Source organism: Carassius carassius, chromosome 6, assembly GCF_963082965.1.
Source record: "Carassius carassius chromosome 6, fCarCar2.1, whole genome shotgun sequence".
Classification (NCBI taxonomy): Eukaryota; Metazoa; Chordata; class Actinopteri; order Cypriniformes; family Cyprinidae; genus Carassius; species Carassius carassius.
The window spans coordinates 36,558,532-36,577,041 of record NC_081760.1 but is presented as its reverse complement, the minus strand read 5'-3'; the positions used below and the strand labels follow the sequence as shown (position 1 = coordinate 36,577,041).

At 38.2% G+C, this 18,510-nt stretch overlaps 2 protein-coding genes across 2 annotated transcripts; one reads left to right on the top strand and one right to left on the bottom strand.

Moving 5' to 3' along the window:
- The first annotated feature begins 26 nt into the window (after positions 1–26).
- Positions 27–950, top strand: LOC132142797 (essential MCU regulator, mitochondrial-like). The gene is made up of 3 exons (XM_059552924.1): positions 27–214; positions 582–725; positions 816–950. Exons 1-2 carry the CDS (start codon positions 62–64, stop codon positions 717–719), a joined length of 291 nt encoding a protein of 96 aa, XP_059408907.1. The 5' UTR covers positions 27–61; the 3' UTR covers positions 720–725; positions 816–950.
- Positions 951–1,159: 209 nt separating this feature from the next.
- On the bottom strand, positions 1,160–9,015 carry LOC132142796 (TRIO and F-actin-binding protein-like). Its single transcript, XM_059552923.1, has 12 exons — positions 8,629–9,015; positions 8,388–8,444; positions 8,197–8,265; positions 7,924–8,013; positions 7,708–7,832; positions 6,695–7,082; positions 6,374–6,593; positions 5,291–5,387; positions 4,428–4,587; positions 3,295–3,408; positions 2,141–2,227; positions 1,160–1,525 (listed from the first exon to the last, which is right to left on the bottom strand). Exons 1-12 carry the CDS (start codon positions 8,632–8,634, stop codon positions 1,364–1,366), a joined length of 1,575 nt encoding a protein of 524 aa, XP_059408906.1. The 5' UTR covers positions 8,635–9,015; the 3' UTR covers positions 1,160–1,363.
- Between the last annotated feature and the right edge of the window lie 9,495 nt (positions 9,016–18,510).

Genomic DNA, 18,510 nt, shown 5'->3' with positions numbered 1-18,510 from the left:
CTTAAAAATTCAAAAGAGGCGGGTCTACTGGGCGTGTCTCTAAACGGCACAAGCAGGAAATATGGCGTCGTTGGCAGGTCGACTCTCTCGGGCTTTTTTCATTCGAAATACAGCAGCACTGAGCCGCAACACCGGCCCAAAATCAGCAAACGCGACTTTCAGCCGAACCGTCGTGTCAACCGCATCGGGGGCTGTCCTTCCTAAACCAGTGAAGGTGCGTGAATACATGTCTAAACATCTCCGCCGGAGACTCCCGAACGGACTCAGTAACCAGGAATGGGTGCTGTCCTAGCCAATGAAAATTAAGAGTGGCTTGACTGACATTACTAATGGCCAATCACAATGTTTGTGCTGCAAAATGAGGAAGTTCTTCGTGTACGGTTGTTTATAAAATCAATTATTTATGTAATTATTAATTATTTATTAGTTTAACAACTGTGGGGTTGTTTTTGCGTGCTGTTTTTACAAAATGTATTTTTATTTTAAACGCCGTTTGTACAGTTTTCTATCATCACACATATTATTATTATTATTATTATTATTATTGTATAGTTTGATTTCCTTCTGTCATATTTCCGCAGGTCCCGCTCGGTCTGACCCGCATGACTATAGTGGTGGTTCCGTTCCTGTATGTCGGTAATCTGATCAGTAAACATTTCGCTGCTCTTCTGGAGGAGCATGAGATCTTCGTCCCAGATGATGACGATGATGACGACTGAGCGCAGGTACACGTGGTAGATCAATTTCATCACAGTATATATTGTGTATTTCTGCGCGTATGTGGTTTTGAGAGATCCCTGTTCTTGTTCTTTCAGTGCATGTTTCACTCCAGCAGTCTGAAGGTCTTCTGTGAAGGGCCTGATGCAGTACAGGATATATTTATGCAATAATAAAGATTGTCAACACATTTTTGTGTTTTCATTCCTGCATTACACTAACCATGAACACAAGCCAAAGTTTATTGTTGTTTTTATCTTTTCAAAGACAATATGTCTTGAGGCAGCCCTCAGCAGTTGCCTCTCTTCTGTTTAATAAAGCTCTTGAATGTCAGTCGCTGGCTGTGTTTTTGTTATATATGTAACGTGTGTGTGTTTTATTGTAATTTATTTTTATCTTGCAATCATATTACATTGAGATCCATAAACTTTCACACACATCCAACAGATGCAAGTTTTATTATTATTGGGTATAAATTAAAATATATCTTGTTTTGAAAGCCTGCAGTATTTATACACTTTCAGCACCATTGTAGTTTCTAATCAATAAGATTTTTTTTAAAAGAGCTCCACATAACAATAGCCTGTATATACTGTACATGACAAATTGAGATGGAGAAACCAATGCATCCCATCCATCTGTGTTCTCATTGGTCAGTGCTGTTGGCTAGGAGACGCCCCTCCTCCAGTGCAGCATTAGTGAGTTTGAGGTGCTCTTTAAGTGCATTGATGTCTCTCTCACTGCGGCCCCGTAATTCAGTCAGCTCCACATACACCTGCTTGTAGCGCTCGCTCAATACTTCATTCTCCTGCAGGCACAGTATTAATACATATTAATACTGAAGAATAGTGATAAACACAGTTTATGTACACTACCATTCAGACGTTTGCAGTTGGCAAGATTTTTTGAAAGAAGAAACGTCTGCTCACCATAACTGCATTAATTTGATCAAAAATACAATAACAAAGAAAACTGTAAAATTGTGAAATATTATTACAATTTCAAATAAGTGATATTTTTTAAGATGTAATTTATTTCTGTGATGCAAAGCTGAATTTTCAGCACAATTTCTTAATGTCAGTCTCACGTGATCCTTAATGTTTTTGTGGAAACTGATACTTTTTTTTTTTCTGGATTCTTTGATGAATATAAAGTTAAAAAAAAAACACTTATTTGAAATATAAATTTTTTGTAACATTATAAATGTCTTTATTGTCACTTTTAATCAATCTAATACATCTTTGCAGAGTAAAATTATTAATTTCTTCAAAATGTAAAAATCTTACTGACCCCAAACATTTGAAGTTTGATCTATTACATATACTTTTTTGTTTCTCTACAGTAAGACTAGGAGCATGTATGAAGAAAGTGTACAGTATAGTATTCATTTAGATTGTATGACCTTCACAAACCAAATCTGTACCTTAGTAAGATTTTGGACCTCTTTTCTGAGACAGCTGATCTCCTTGTGTAGAAACTCCACCTCACTCTCCTTCACCTTCAGTAACATCTACAGACGGACAGCGTAACAATACTCCATCTACAGCTTTACAATTCTGATGCAATTATTTTTGACACATCAGTAGATGGCAGTGTTTGTCTAAGAAACACCGATCCCTCACATCACATGCCCCGCCCCCTGATGACACCATCAGCCTCCAACTCAACTCCTAAACAAGCCATGCAACTTTTACAGTATGCATTATATGTACTGTGCAGAAAGTATGTACATAGTGGAAATCCCGAGTTATCAATTGCATCTGCCAAAATTTGACATAATTTTAGCTGGTTAGCATGGTCCAATTAGCCCCAGCTGATTGATTTTGTAATTACATCATCTGGACCCCAAAGGCATCTTCATTCTCATTTATCTCTCAGTGACTAAAAACCCTAAATTTGGTGGACAATCCTCTCTTTGTACTGGACAATGATATGTTTGAAGACTAAATATCACTGTTTTCTTCTGGTTTGAAGACAGAGCAGGAAGTGCAGAGGAGTTTAAAGTATGAAAGATGCCATATATTTCCCCCTTATTGGACAATGTGGGAATGTCATTACACCTATGATCAGGGATTTATAATTGTTTTGAGGATTATTTTTGGACACAAAATTGAGGATTATAGGATAAGGGAACTAATTATTTGGTGAGATCAGTCTTTTTTTCCTGTTTATGCATCTCTTTGGTGGAAATTGACTTGACTTGATCAAAATATAGTAAAACTTTAATAATGTGAAATATTATTACAATTCAGCTGTTTTTTGGGAATCTACTGTAAGATTTAATTTATTCCTGTGATCAAAGCTGAATATTCAGCATCATTACTCCAGTCTTCAGTGTCAGATGATCTTCAGAAATCACCTATATTTTCCCAAACTCTTGAAACACAGAACATATTTTCGGGGATTTCCATGCCGAGCTTTAACTTACATTGATTATAATATTCTAATATGTTTGTGAGATGCATTTTGTATGTCCATATAGATGTCGATAAATCAAGGTCAATAAAAGAAGGTAAATCTGATTATGAAATGGTGGCAGGTATGGGTTTTTTTACAGGTCAAAGGTCAAAGCCTCACCTCTAATTCAGAGGTGCTCCTTTCATAGCTGCTGAGGGGAACAACTCCTGACCTTTGGCCGGTGATGAAGGATCGCATGAGATTTATCTCCTCTGTCAGATGCGCCTGCAGTTCCTGTGTGAACAGGAAGAGGAAATATGATTTGGCACATCCAAACTAAAAACCAAACATGAAGACAAGCTCATTCACACACCCAAAATAGACGATCATTTATGGTTTTGTGCTGATCTGAAACCCATTTTGTAGCATTTGACCTCCAATAACCCTGATTAATATTAGTAATCCAGTCCTGGATCAGTGAACAAGACTCTCATGGACGCAGACATTTATTGATCAAGTTGATCAAAAGTGACAGTAAAGACACTCATAATGTTACAAAAGATTTATATTTCAAATAAATGCTGTTCTTAATCAAAGGATCCTGAACCTTATGTATATTAACACAAAAACATCAAAAGCACAACTGATTTCAACACTGATAATAATCAGAAATGTTTCTTGAGCATCAAATCAGCATATTAGAAACTTTCTGAAGATCATGTGACACTGAAGACTGGAGGAATGATGCTGAAAATACAGCTTTGAGCACAGGAATAAATTACATTTAATAATATATTCAAAAGTTAGAAAACAGTTATTTGAAATTGAAAATATATTTCATCATTTGACTATTTATTTTTTCTGTGTTTTTGATTGAATAAATGCAGCCTTGGTGAGCAAAAGAGTTTTTTTTCAAAAACATTAAACATCTTACAGACCCCAAACTTTTGAACAGAAATTTCCCATAGTTCTTTGTGGCAGCACATTACTGATAAAACATCAGTTTCACATCTAATGCATGTCACTTTATAACATACTAGACTTAAAAAAGCTTCCTGTGTTTGTCAGGAAGTAAAAAGAGCAGCCGAGTTCATTTTATCCAGACTAAAATCACATTATAATTATGATTTCCGCATATCTGTGAACATCCCAGGAGGACTATAATGTTTTTTGGTCCAGTCAGTCTGAGAACCAGGGTGGGTCGACACAAAAGTGCATATCATATATTATTTAATTGTCAAATTCGGACTCTAGATGTTTACATTTCAGCGTCAGATGGTGATTATTTGCCTCTCATCCCACTTCCTGTCTACCTGGTTCTCTTGGCGGAGCTGCTCCATCTCTCTCTCCTTCTGTCGGATCTCTCCGTTTTGCTCTTCAGTGCTGTTCTGGATGCGGTTGAGCTCCACGCACTGCTGGGAATAGCGCTCCGACAGACCATCCAACTCCTGCTGCAGAGAGAGCGACTCGCGCCTGATAGACACACAGAGCCGTGCACTGATTAACTGAATTACTGATGGAATGATTGACTAATAATCGAACAATTGATTCTCTCAGTGGGACTCTCGTCAATCACAAACTGTCTTTTAAACACCTGCCACTTTTCGCAGGAAAAGAAGCTCTTGTGTTCTGAGAGTCGTGAGAGAGGAATCCCAGATGAGAGCAATATATTCTCAGATTTTTAGAGAACTGAAATTCATACCAAACTCTTCAAAGATGCCTGTAATGAATCTACCACACAGCAAACATTTTAACTGATAAATTAAAAAAACGTTATCAGTAGAACCCAAACTCCATAGAGTAGCTATATACCACTTAACCCTATAAAGCCTACTGTACCATATTTGATGCATAAGGCCTCTAATCTATCATCACGACCAAAATTAGGCTGAAAAACCTACAATCTACTACATGCCTTCTGTTGTTTGTTTGATAGTTTATACTTTTTTAGTAAGGCCTTTAAGTGTTATATACAAACGTCCACCTTCAGGTCATAGTTCATGTGTATTTTTGCTTTGAAATCTTTACAAATTTTTACAGTAAACATAAGAATAACCCATATTGTTATTAGGTTTGCTTGATTATCCATATATATTTGATATCCTATATTGCTTTTGATTATCTGGCTAAATAAGCGAGAAGTGTATTTTGTATAGTTGTGTAAATGTTGCCATACAGCTGTTGTCTGATCGAGGGGTCTTTGGTCTCTCCTCCTCCATGACCCCTCAGCTTCTCAATCTCCTCCTGATGAGCTTTCCTCAGAGCCTCCATCGCTGCGGGATTGAAGACGAAAAGTACGATGAGAAGCTTAGTAGTTGAAATTATGGATAAAAGTCACTGAATTCTCATCTAATCTTGAATAAAAATCAGTTTTGTTTTAGTATCGTTGATATACTATTATATATATTTTTTGTTAATATTTTGAATCAAAAATATGATTTTGACATTTTTTGTTTTCACTTGGATTTTAGCTAAAGATTTTTTTTATTTTGTGTGTTTTATCATCTGCTTTATTTTGTAGTTTTTAAAATACGTTTACATAGTTCATATTCATTTTAATTTATTAGTTTTAGTTTAGATTCTGCAATATACACTGCAAATTAAACAAAACTTTTTTTATTTTTAAATTTACCCTTGGCAACATTAAGTTTTTTTTATTTTTTATTTTTTTTACATTTTATGTCATACATTTTTTAGATTTTAGTTTTAGTTTTAGTTAACATTAACACAAACTTAATTTAATCACTATATTTACCGTTATACTGTTCACAATTTTGGAGTCAGTAAGATTTATAAAAAAATAAAAAATAAATTCTAAAGAAGTCTATGTTCACTAAGGCTGCATTTATTTGATCAAATATAAAGTAAAAACATGCATATTGTGAAATATTATTATGTAATTTATTGCTGTAATGCGCATCATTATTGCAGTCTTCAGTGTCACGTGATCTTCAGAAATCAATCTAATATGCTGATTTGCAGCTCAAGACACATTTCTGGTTATTATCAAAGTTAAAAATAGTTGTGCTGCTTCATATTTTTGTGGAAAACATAAAACATTTTTTTCAAGATTCTTGATGAATAGAAAGTTCAAAAGAACAGCATTTATTTGAAATAGAAATCTTTTGTAACATTATAAATGACTTTACTGTCATTTTTGATCAAGTTAATGCATTTCTCTCTTAAAAAAAAAAAAACTTTATCTTGTATCCCTTTTCTTAAACCCTTGTGTCACTGTTGTTCTGTGGCCCACACTGACCTTGGACTGCGTTCTTGGCTTCCTCCTGCAGCAGTCTCTGTTTGTCTGTCTCAATCTCTCTGCATTCTCTCTCGTGCTCGTCGTGTATCCTCTGAAGTCTCTCTCTGTGCTTTTTCTCCATCTGCTCCAGTTTAAAAGCGCAGGGCGCATCAGGACCGCAGACACTGGCCCGCACACGGACCTGACGAAGAGCCTCGATCTGCTGCCTCAGAGACACCACCTGACCAATGCAATGCATCCAGATCACACGCACAGATGATGCACATTAAATGATTCTGCACCAAACAAGGATGTCATGCTTGTCTAAATCCACAAACACACCTCTCGCTGAAGCACCTCATTTGTCGTTTGCAGATTCTGGGAACCAACCGGTGACCTCTTTTCTATGATTGGAAGCTGCTCAAAGTCCATCCACTTCTTCTCGACATCTGGCCCACTCTGAGCATCAGGAACCTGCAAAGAAGTCACGACCCCCTTCTCGTCTTCACCCTCCCTGTTGCAAACTCCCTCCTGAAACCACTTGGTCCGGTCCTCCAGACGTCTTTCGAGCTCTCGGTCGCGCCCCTCGCCGGCCTCCCACTGGTTGGTTAACGCTGAGGACCCCATGTTGGGTTCATCCTGACACAGACCGCCGACATCTGACCCTGGCTCATGGGGTGTGGGAGAGGTTCGGGGCGGTGCATTCTGGGAACTGGAGTTCTCTCTGTCGCTGATGTCACTGTTGTCTGGGTGTCTGAGAACAGGCAGAGATATCAACATCCTACTTAAAACAGGACCCCGAGTCCCACCTCAAACCTGCTCCTGTTAAACATCAGCAGTAGTCAATTCATTTTAAAAGTCCAGCGCAAAATCTTTCAGATGACCATAATCAATACAGCCATGCTTTATTATGGATATTTAATATATTTTGAATATCCATATAAATTCTTTATGGGTGAATATCATGTTTCAACCTAAAATAATAAGTTTAAAAAATATATTTAGCACAAGGATTAAAGCTTTGTTGTATTTTTATGTTTTGTATTTTGTATTGTATTTAATGACAAATAAGCACAATTTCCCACCCCAAGTTCTCCTCACTGTAATTTATAGTTAGTTAATTTAAAGGTTGTAATTTGTAATCAATATCAATGATAATTCTCATTAGATAATTCTATTTTTTTTTTTTTGTATAATTTAAAGGCATTATAGCAAATACTACCATTGTGTGTTATAAAATATGCTTGTCATGAAAAAAATATCCTACGTTTTTTTATTGTCAAATTTCAAAATATATATATTTTTCTTTGTTTCCAGACATTTTCTGGACACTTTTCATGACATTCACCCCGTACTGACTCTTGTCATACCGGACGCTTTCAGCCGAATTCCTGAATGAGACTCTGCTCCTCAGTGTGTCGATCCAGTTCCTCCTGATTCTGGAGGTCATCGCTGACAGGGTCACCACTCCATCACGCATCTGCCGATCAATCAGACAGGTTTTGAGACATATGACCACATTAGGAATGTTATTCATTTTTTGTTACTTCACTTTTGTGACAAGTTCTTACATGCAATTGAAATCCGTAGTTTTTATCAGCATCAAATTCCTCCACTCGCAAACAGTGATGTAAACAAATCTCACCATCCGCTTCATTTCTCTATCAAGGAGAAAAACCACAGAATTCAAGATATCATTGTTAAATCTGATCATGCATTCATGTAATATTACAACTATTGTACTTTCAGCTCCACATTTAAATTTATTCTATGATTTCCAAGTAACCTATCTGTACAATCCGTAGATAATCATTTGCATGGCAATTTCAGTTATTCTCGCTCACCTCTTCAGCCTCAGAGTCTCTATAGTATCTCAGTGCTGAGTCAGAGACCACAAACCAGTGCTTCCTCCACTGCAAAAAAAACCCTGTTAAAATGAACTATAGCAAGTCATGCTATGCCAATTATCCTATAACAGCCACATACAGTCACTGGTCATGCAATGTCATGCAGCAGATCAAGCCTGTATCCTTACCTCTACATCTTCATCCAGCATATACATCCATCCCTTTTTACAGTTCAGAAGATCAAGCTTATAGGAAACAGAATATATGTAAAAGGAACTCAATATGTAATCAACTCGTACAGTAAAAATCTTTCCAGAGCAACAATACGACATTCCAGAGCACGGTAATCCAGAGCACGAGACATTCCAGAACTCCAGAACGAATCATTCCCTCAAGCATTTCAACAACACGCGCATTTCAACCACTTACCGACATGTGTATCCGGTTGTAGGCATGAAAGAGGAAAGAAACTGTTTTAGTTTTAGTTCTCGCTAGTATAGTGTCTCAGAACTGTGTGTTAAAAGTGCACGAAACAAACACGAATTCGCGCTCATTTAAGCAATTCCCACACATAAATATTGCTTTTAAAATAAACACAAGTACAAAAACGTTCAAACATCCTTGCGTGACTAGGCAAGCATCTCTAACAGTTGGTCATGTGACCTGAAGCTTCCGCGAAGAGGCAGCTCGCGGTTTGACACATAAACACTGACAGTCCTGAACTGTACTGCTTCTCTCAGCATCATTTACGCTTCACTGTAACACCTACCTAACCTAAATATAGAGTACTTTCTGTCTGGGAGCTCAAGGGTGCGTTTTCGTCCGTTTTGTGGACACAGACACCTGCCTCTTAAACCGAAAGCAGTCGTGAGTGTAACGTGAGGTGGCTTCACCTGCATCTGCCGGGGCTCTTCTCGACCTCTGCGTGCTCTGTTTACCGTCCTAATGCTCTCAGAGAGATACTAAGCAATCTGTTTTAATGGTGTCTAAAGAAAACGTCGAGGCGTTCTGGGTGTTTTTTACGTGGGTTGTTATGCAGCTAGGTTGTTGCTAGGAGATTACACGTCAAAATAATAATAATCTAGTCTCAAAATATGTCTTGGATGCTTCTTTCAGTCAGTGTAAATCTATGGGATTTTTTATTTTGCCAGTTTAATAATATGCACCACGTACGGGGGAAGTCGTGGCCTAGTGGTTTAAGAGTTTGACTCCTAACCCTAGGGTTGTGGGTTCGAATTTTGGGCCGGCAATACCACGACTGTAGGTGCCCTTGGGTAAGGCACTGAACCCCCAACTGCTCCACGGGCACCGCAGGATAAATGATGAACATTGCTCTGGGTGTGTGTTCATGGTGTTCACTTTGGATGGGTTAAATGTAGAGCTTGAATTCTATGTCACCATACTTGGCTGAATGTTACGTCACTTTTGCCATTTGTATTTATTTATGTATTTTGTGGCTCAGCAGAACAGATGGCACGTGGGATGGCATGAGTGAGAAAGGGAAGTAGTGTGTGAAACTGTGATCTCAGGCACCGGTGAATGACCCGATGCAATGCTGTTGGTTTTTGACGAGCCTCCCATCTCTTTGTCTAGACGTCTGCGCTCTTTCTCTCTGTGGCCTTGTCCTCTCTCTCTTTCTCTTCCTCTGCCTCGCTCTTCTGAAACCTCGTGCTCACAGTCATATCTCCCATCTCCATTGCTTTAACCACAGAAAGCAGAAGCAGAATTTACTGACAGGGTTTCCTCTCTCTTGTCAGCATGGTTGCCAGTGTTTCACAAAAACCTTCAGGTTTCAAATCGCTTCCCGGGTATAAAAATACATGTTTTCTGTCGGGGTCACCTTGGTAAAATTCTCTTTCCAGGGGCTAAACATCACGTTATCTGGGTCGCTTCAACCCGCTGCAACAGTGTTAAAGTAGTCAAAACTGTTTGCCACTGAAATGAAGCTGGCGCTTTGATGGCGATCTGTGAACTTCTCAGAACCAGAACATATTTTGTCTTGAGAACTGAAAGATGATGTAATGAAGGGTCAGCTGAAAATATTTTAGAGGAAAGTGCAAAAAAGCAAACAAAGTGCCATTCAGGGGTGTCAAAATTAACACGTTAACTTTTAAAGTGCCCCTATTATACCATTTTCAAGGTTCCTCATATTGTTTTGGGAGTCTCCTACAATAGGTTTACATGCATGCAAGGTAAAAAAACGCTTTTGTTTTCTCAAAATATGCACTTAATATCACCTCATTTTCCAGCCATTCTCAAACGATTCTAAGATTCAGTTTTTCTAAACTCCTGCTTTCCATCAGGCTACTCTGCTCTGATTGGTCAGATGGCCTAGTCTGTTGTGATTGGTCTACCATGTGCAGTGAGTGTCAGAAAGATAAGCCCATTGCAATTAGTGATGGGAAGTTCGGATCATTTTACAGACTCTGACTTTTGAGTCAAGCTCAGCAAAATGAACAAATCTTTTTTCGAGTCATTTCGTTCATTTTAGCAAAATGTAATTAAAATGTTACGTGTTACTTCCCCAACACATCTAGTACTTATGCAAACATTGATCACACTACAAACAATACAAAACTAAAATGCTATAAGACACAGAAAAGGTTAATTCATTCTTTGGGTCTTCAGTCTGTGATTAGCTCACCTCATCTCTTGTCTGACAAGTCTTCGGGTTAATCACGTGACAGACCCATACGCTGAACCATGCAGTCCGAGCCCGAAAGAGAATTGATTCGTTCATCTCATGAGTCATTCGGGTCGAGTCGTTCCTTAATCACGTGACAGCCCCATACGCTATTTCTGACATTTCTGTCACTGTGTTTTTGTTACTGTTTCTTCAGGATCTGTGGTGTGTTATTATTTTATGAATAAATAAAGCCCTGTTATAAATAAAATATTGATTAATTTGTCTTTTTGACAGTCTATCAGTAAATAAACACTAGGCTATATAATAATATAATAATCCAAGCCTACAATACAAAGTATTTATAGCCTAGTTTGTTCATTTTTAATCCAATTTTGAGTTTGCTGGTATAATAATTGCTTTTCCTAGGCAAACTTAACATTTTGGTCTAATATATGTACAAGAAGATTGCTCAAAAAGGACATAATGACATAAATTAAAAGCAAATAACATTTTGAATCCTAAACAAGTAACACTACAGTTCTATAGTCTAATCTGAAGGCTAACTCAAAAGACATAAATCATACAACAAGGTCATTTTTGAAGATTAGAATCCACTGTAAAAAAAAAAAAAAAAAAAACACACTGAAAAAACATCTCTTCATCAAAGTGATTTCGTCAAGCATAATTATTATAAAAATAATAATAAGTACTATGCACCCATTTGTAAGGAAGGTTGTAAATCAACTAATTACGCTAGCCAATGTTGTCACGTCACCTGACAAAAGAACGAACAACACAAAGACCCGAAAGATGAACTAATCAATTCTCTATCCGGCTCAATACTGCATTCTTTTACTGTCTATGGTTTTAGCGTATGGGTCTGTCACGTGATTAAGGAACGACTCGACCCGAAGACTCATGAGATGAACTAATCAATTCTCTTTCCGGCTCAGATTGCATTGGGTTTAGCTTATGGGTCTGTCACGTGATTAAGGAACGAGTCAAAAACCCGATAGACCTGAACTATGAACTAATCAATTCTTTTTCCGGCTCAGACTGCATTGACTGACACAGGTGAATTACTACTACTAGAACAGAACCTATAGAATAATGCGTATGCGCGACTGAACAGAATCGGAATCAGAATCAGAATGAGCTTTATTGCCAGGTATGTTCACACATACGAGGAATTTTTTTTTTCTTGACAGAGCTCCGCAGTGCAACATAACAGCGACAGAACAAAAAACACAATAAGGAATAAAAATACAAAAAAATACAAATAGGTGGGTAAGGATTGACAATATACAAATTGACAATGTATGGCAGGTATATTAAAAAGAGCATTTATGTATGTACATGTATATTATGTGGAAAAATTGTAACTGTACGCTAAGTATGTGTGTTTGGATAAATAAGTGTATGTCTATATAAATATAAGTAGTATAGTGTGTTCCATGTATGTACATGTATATTATGTGCAAAAGATTTATGTGTACGCTAAGTATGTGTGTTGGATAAAAAGTGTAGTGTATATAAATATAAATAGTGTAGTGTGTCCCACAGTTATTATCAGCTGTTCATAAGATGGATTGCCTGAGGGAAGAAACTGTTCCTGTGTCAGGTCGTTCTGGTGCTCAGTGCTCTGTAGCGTCGACCAGATGGCAACAGTTCAAAGAGGGAGTGTGCTGGATGTGAGGGGTCCAGAGTGATTTTAACAGCCCTTTTGCTCACTCTGGATAAGTACAGTTCTTGAATAGATGGGAGGGTTGTACCGATAATTCGCTCAGCAGTCCGGACTACCCTCTGTAGTCTTCTGAGGTCCGATTTAGAAGCTGAGCTGAACCAGACAGTTACTGAAGTGCAGAGGATGGATTCAATGATGGTGGAGTAGAACTGTTTCAGCAGATCCTGTGGCAGGTTAAACTTCCTCAGCTGGCGAAGGAAGTACAACCTCTGCTGGGCCTTTTTCACAATGGAGTCAATGTGAATGTCCCACTTCAGGTCCTGAGAGATAGTGGTGCCCAGGAACCTGAATGACTCCACTGCAGTCACAGTGCTGTTCATGATGGTGAGTGGGGGGAGTGCAGGGGGGTTTCTCCTGAAGTCCACGATCATCTCCACTGTTTTGAGCGTGTTAAGCTCCAGGTTGTTGAGACTGCACCAGACAGCCAGCTCTTTAACCTCCTGTCTGTAAGCAGACTCGTCACCGTCCTGAATGAGGCCGATGAGTGTGGTGTCATCTGCAAACTTCAGGAGCTTGACAGAGGGGTCCTTAGATGTGCAATCATTAGTGTACAGGGAGAAGAGCAGTGGGGAGAGAACACAGCCCTGGGGAGCTCCGGTGCTGATTGTACGGGTGCTGGATGTGTATTTTCCCAGCCTCACTAGCTGCTGCCTGTCTGTCAGGAAGCTGTTGATCCACTGACAGACGGAGGTGGGCACGGAGAGCTGAGTTAGTTTGGGCAGGAGGAGATTTGGGATGATCGTGTTGAAGGCAGAGCTGAAGTCCACAAACAGGATCCTCACATAGGTCCCCGGTCTGTCTAGGTGTTGCAGAACATAATGCAGAAAACGAAAACGAATCATACCCCGAGATGACTCGTTCTTCCCGAGTCACATTAAAGATTCGTTCAAAATGAACGAATCGTACAAGAACGACACATCACTAATTGCCATAGTTCCTTATTTTGAAGCTGGATACAAAATATAAACATCTATTATTTATCATACTTACAGGCCATGATTCAGTGGTGCCAGCTGGTCCAAATAAACTGGGTACTGAGCTATCTTTCAAGAGTAAGCGTTTTGTGAATCCCCCAGTCAGTAAAATTATGTCTTTGTGGGAGCGGTCAAGTTGTTCGTAGCCGGCCAATGTAGAACATAGGTGGGAATTATGCAAATGTATTACCCAGTGACGTGTAGCCGTCACGGAAGTTGAATTCGAATTACTGACATCTTGTTTTGACTGTTCAAAGTCAGTTTTGGGAGACAATAACTTGATGTGCATTTTCAGCTAACATACATTAAACACTGCATGAAAGACAATATTGAAATGACAAAATAGTGGCACTTTTATTTTTTTTATGTTGAATACAAATAGTTATCTTATTAACTTATTTATTTACTGAGAAAAGTCACTGTTTTTTCATATTGACAGCACTAGCACTAGTTTTTAACACTTAGTAATAATAAAAAAAATAAATCAAACATAACACAAAATAAAACTACATAAACTTATTTAACAGTAATCTATATGTATATTTTATGTATAATCTCATACAGTTTTTAGGAAACTAGTCCATCATCTGGGAATCATCATATCTGATGATCCATCAAAAAGTTGGAAAACCCTTGATTTTGTACTTGTTTACTTGCATTTTAAGCTTAGTTTTAGACCTTATTTTAACATCCAGTAATTTGGTTTGCCAAACTTCTGCTAACACTGATGTAATGGTCGCAAGTTATTTTATTTAAGATGGAAGCTGGAAATAATGGATTGTAGTAACTTGTATTGGGATGTCCATCACTTTCTGTGATTCAGATTATGCATCTGCTTTTGCATCACCACCAGAACCATATCAGTGCAAAGTGGTACCACTCTCCATCTCTCTTCAAATCTCTGACCTGTGGTGATTGTCTCTGCGTGGGCTCCGGCTCTGCGGCCTCCTCCTGACTTCTTGCTTCAACCACTTCAAGCACGTCTGAAATTTGAATAGGACATGTGTTGCTGGGAGAGGCCACTCATTGCCTCGTTGCTGAGATTGTAAGAGCGCCTCCTATAGGATGGGAGACCAAGGTCTGGGTTTCGGAAGGGGATGGTGGCTTTGCGTTCAGGACTGTGGTTGACTGGAAGAGGGTGGCCTTTCTCGAAGGGGCGCACAGAAGCAGAAAGACTTTCATCCTCCTGTTCCCTGTCCCGTGAGAGGAAGCGATTGGCTCTTTTAAAAACGGCGCAGCTGCTGCTTTTTTCCGCTTCTCTTCTGGTCTCTGTTTGAGGAAGACATGTCATTGATACTGTGCTGATGCATACAAATTAACTAATTTAATAATTACCTGATTAAATAATTAACATTATAAAGTATTTTTCATTAATTGCTGAATACACAGGATGAAATATACTAATATATACACTCACTTCTGCAGTCTTACCCTATAAAGCCTACTGTATCATAATTGATATACAAATTTCTAATTATCAAGCCCTTTTGTACACAATTTACAACTTATGTCTTATGTCTTTACAGTTTATACTTTTTTTAGTAAGGCCTTTTATTCAAATTGTAAATATAAAAGTAAATATATTATTGTTATTATAATGTTAATGATGATCATTTACGAGATTGAAGCAGCTTTATTTTACTTGATTATCCACAGATCATTTTTTAAGAAAACCCATATTAAAATGTGATTTTCAAATATGATCCATCAGGCTTTTGAGGAACATTTATTTGTTAATCTTCAGTCATCACTGTATTGCATTGCATTATGAATTTTGAAACTACAATTACATCTTACTAAGACATATTATTTGGAAATATAAATTGACAACTGATATTTTAATGATTTTTATGTAGCCTGTTAACTATTATAAAGATCTTGTTGATTTACAGTACAAGCTTTTTGGCCATATAAATATAAATGTAAGTGACCGCAACAAATTATTAAATTGTTCCTTTAGATTGCAGTTCAGTTCTTCAGGTTAACTCACAGAAGTCACGCTTTGGTCTAGAGCTGTTGCTTGTGTCTGCACATAAAAGATAATCAGATTTAATCTGTTGACAGGTTTTATTTTTATTTTTGCTTTCTTGATAAGTTGGTCCTTAATGTATCTTTTTTTAACATATTGTTTGATTTATTTTCTGATTGAAATGTAGAGAATATAAATGAATTAGATTTTTTTTTTAAAGATTTTATATAAAATAATTTAAAATAATGGAACATTAACATTATCTTTTTTGTCTATATAGTTTGTTGTTTTATTAAAAATGTAAAACATTTTATGGTTTCAGTTTTATTTAACTAGTTTGAGCGGCTCTGAAATTTTGCATTGTCCATTTCATAATTTGCTTTTAAACAACAAAATTCATTTTAAATTTTCTGAGTTTGGTTTTATTGTAGATCATCTGGTTCCTCTGACGGCCCTTCAAATTGACAGTACACACCAGATTGATGCACACGGTCAAGTCATGAGACGAAGTAGCACAGAACAAACTGACATCACAGCGGCTGCTTGTTCAGGACGTATCACCTTAATTTCCCTGATTGCCAGATTGTGACAGAATCCAAGCACTGATGGATAATTTAAATCTCTGAGGTGAAAGCAGAGACTTTTAACTCCTAAACACGGCGATAAGTGCAATTTTAGCAGGATCTGTACCAGAAACAGGACATTTTAATGTAAGTTCCTTGAGGCTTAAAGGTTAGATGGTTTTTATGCCAGAGCTCAAGCTACTAATCAATTTACAGTTACTCAATTTAACATTTGCATATATGTTTGAGGCATGAGCTTACAGCACAAACATACAACGTTAGCAAGACATGCACCTTTTAACGTAAGATGAGAGTAACCAACAATGATGAAATATAACAGCACATAAGTCAATCCAAAAGCAGAAGTCCACAAACCTTCTCAACGTTTCCAACACTTCACTAATGCCCTTGTCAGTGTCTTGTATCGCTCCTTCTTCTCCCCATCTCTGCGGCTTTCCTCCTCTGGCTCTTTGCTTCATTACTTTAGGAGCGTGAAGTGTAACTCAAGCTAGACTCTGCCTCTCCTCATGACTGTTTCTTCACACCTGCTCTGTCCCTGTTGCACCCGAGGCCTCTTCCTTGTTCTCCTGTTCCCAGTTTGCATGTTCTTCTCCTTGTCCTCTGTGTTCTTTAGTTATTTCCAGCTCTGCCTCTGGTTCTTCCCCAGTCAGTTTTCCAAAACGCTGGTCCTTCAGCTGCCGGTTAATTCACATGTCCAGCATTTGTGAGCCATGCTCTTGCAGCTGGATGTGACCGATGACTTTGCCATTTGAGTACACGGCTGTGTTGTATTTTAGCATCCATGTTGTGCCAGAATATAGTGTTACGGTCTGTTCCCTGAGGACTCTACATGATCGGCTCATTAAAATGCAACAGGATCACAGAGCAAACTTCTTATTTCCCTCTTTGTTTTCCGTGAAGTCACACTGATGGCAGCTCAAGCTCTAGTGCTAATTCAAGTGCAGAATACTTTGATCTTCTTGGGCTGCACTTAGCAAAAGCCTTCTAATGAAAGCAATATTATGATTGCAATATAATTTTAATATAAAATGCCTCGTTTTTACTCTTTAGGAACCAAACATTCAATTGTTTCATTTGTTTGCACCAGTTGCTACAAAGGCGTTTTAAGTGGTTGCTAGAGTGTTTCTATATGGTCGCCAGGATGTTGCAATGAGGTTGTTAAGATTAGCACATGACTATGAGGTTACTAAGTGTTACAGGTATTGAAAGCTCCATAACTTTAACTATTAGTAGTAATAATAGTGAGGCTACTCTTGGTGAAAAGAAAGTATAAAAATGTCCTAAATAAAGCTGTTAATGTTTGATCTGAGGATGAATATCTAAATCAAGTGAAGTACTTTACTGGAGCACAATGTGAAGTAGTTACGTTGAGACATATCAGAGAAGACCAAGAGACGTGAGCTGAAGGGTCTCCATTGTGTCTCTCCTCCATGGCCATGTGGGGTCTAGCTGGTGTTTTCTGCCTGCAGGACGCTTTGACTCAAGAGGACAGACAACATCTGTCGTTCTTTGCCCCCTCCCTTCCCTCCATTCACAGGCACACACTGCCTCTCCCAAATGGTGCCCTTTTGTATCTGCTATTGTCCGCCGCTACATTGTGACTCTGCCTGTTCCCCAGAGCTCCATTGATGAGTGTTGTAAGAGACCTCAGCCAGAACTCCTCTGAACTTCTCCTCGAGCTTAATGTTTAGCCATAAAAGCTCAACAAAAGGCATTTTGTTTTCTAGCTGCATCAGTGTTAAGATACAAAATCTCATACAAACTGTCTCTTAATAGAAACGCAAGAGAACATCATTAAAAAATTTTTTTTTTGGTGATGTGTGTTTGAAATCAAGAAAGGCTTCCCTGCCAAAACACCTGCCAAGTAGTTTCATCCAGTTAGGAAATGTGCCAACTGGTTCAGTTTTTTTCCCTTTCCAAAGCCTTAAATTTCTCTCTCTAGTCTGGTTGGAAAACTTGTAAACATCCTGCAGCTATTTGACGGCATTTCTCAAAGGCCCTTCTCTTGAGCGATGCACCCGCGGCAGGCAGAATGTGGGGTAAAGCCATGAATAGCCCAGTATGGGGTGACCGAGAGGCCAGAGCAGATGTTAATGATTAGCTTCGTTCTCATCCCTATAAAGAACCCGCATCCCAATCTATTCCCCATTTTCTAAAGAACCATTTCCAACCCTTACAGAGTGGCACACATAGAAGTCATAAATCCAGCACCCAGAAAAGACTTGATTGAAAATGCGAACCACCACAAAAGAGGCTTACGAGAAAAGAAGCTACAATTTAGCAGGGTCTCACAACACTTTAAAGGTTTTGCATTTTGTTTTTGGTGGATCATGTGGTTTATAAGTTTGGCTTTTCTTTAGGCCGAAAATTCTGTAACAATTGTGTGTGTGGTGGGGGTAATAAAACAATGAAAT

Coding starts and splice junctions, on each gene's coding strand:
- LOC132142797 (XM_059552924.1), top strand. CDS start 62: ATGGCGTCGTTGGCAGGTCGACTCTCTCGGGCTTTTTTCATTCGAAAT. Junction 215..581: donor TCCTTCCTAAACCAGTGAAG/GTGCGTGAATAC, acceptor ATATTTCCGCAG/GTCCCGCTCGGTCTGACCCG.
- LOC132142796 (XM_059552923.1), bottom strand. Junction 4,588..5,290: donor CCCTCGATCAGACAACAGCT/GTATGGCAACAT, acceptor TGTGTCTATCAG/GCGCGAGTCGCTCTCTCTGC. Junction 2,228..3,294: donor GGAGCACCTCTGAATTAGAG/GTGAGGCTTTGA, acceptor GTCCGTCTGTAG/ATGTTACTGAAGGTGAAGGA.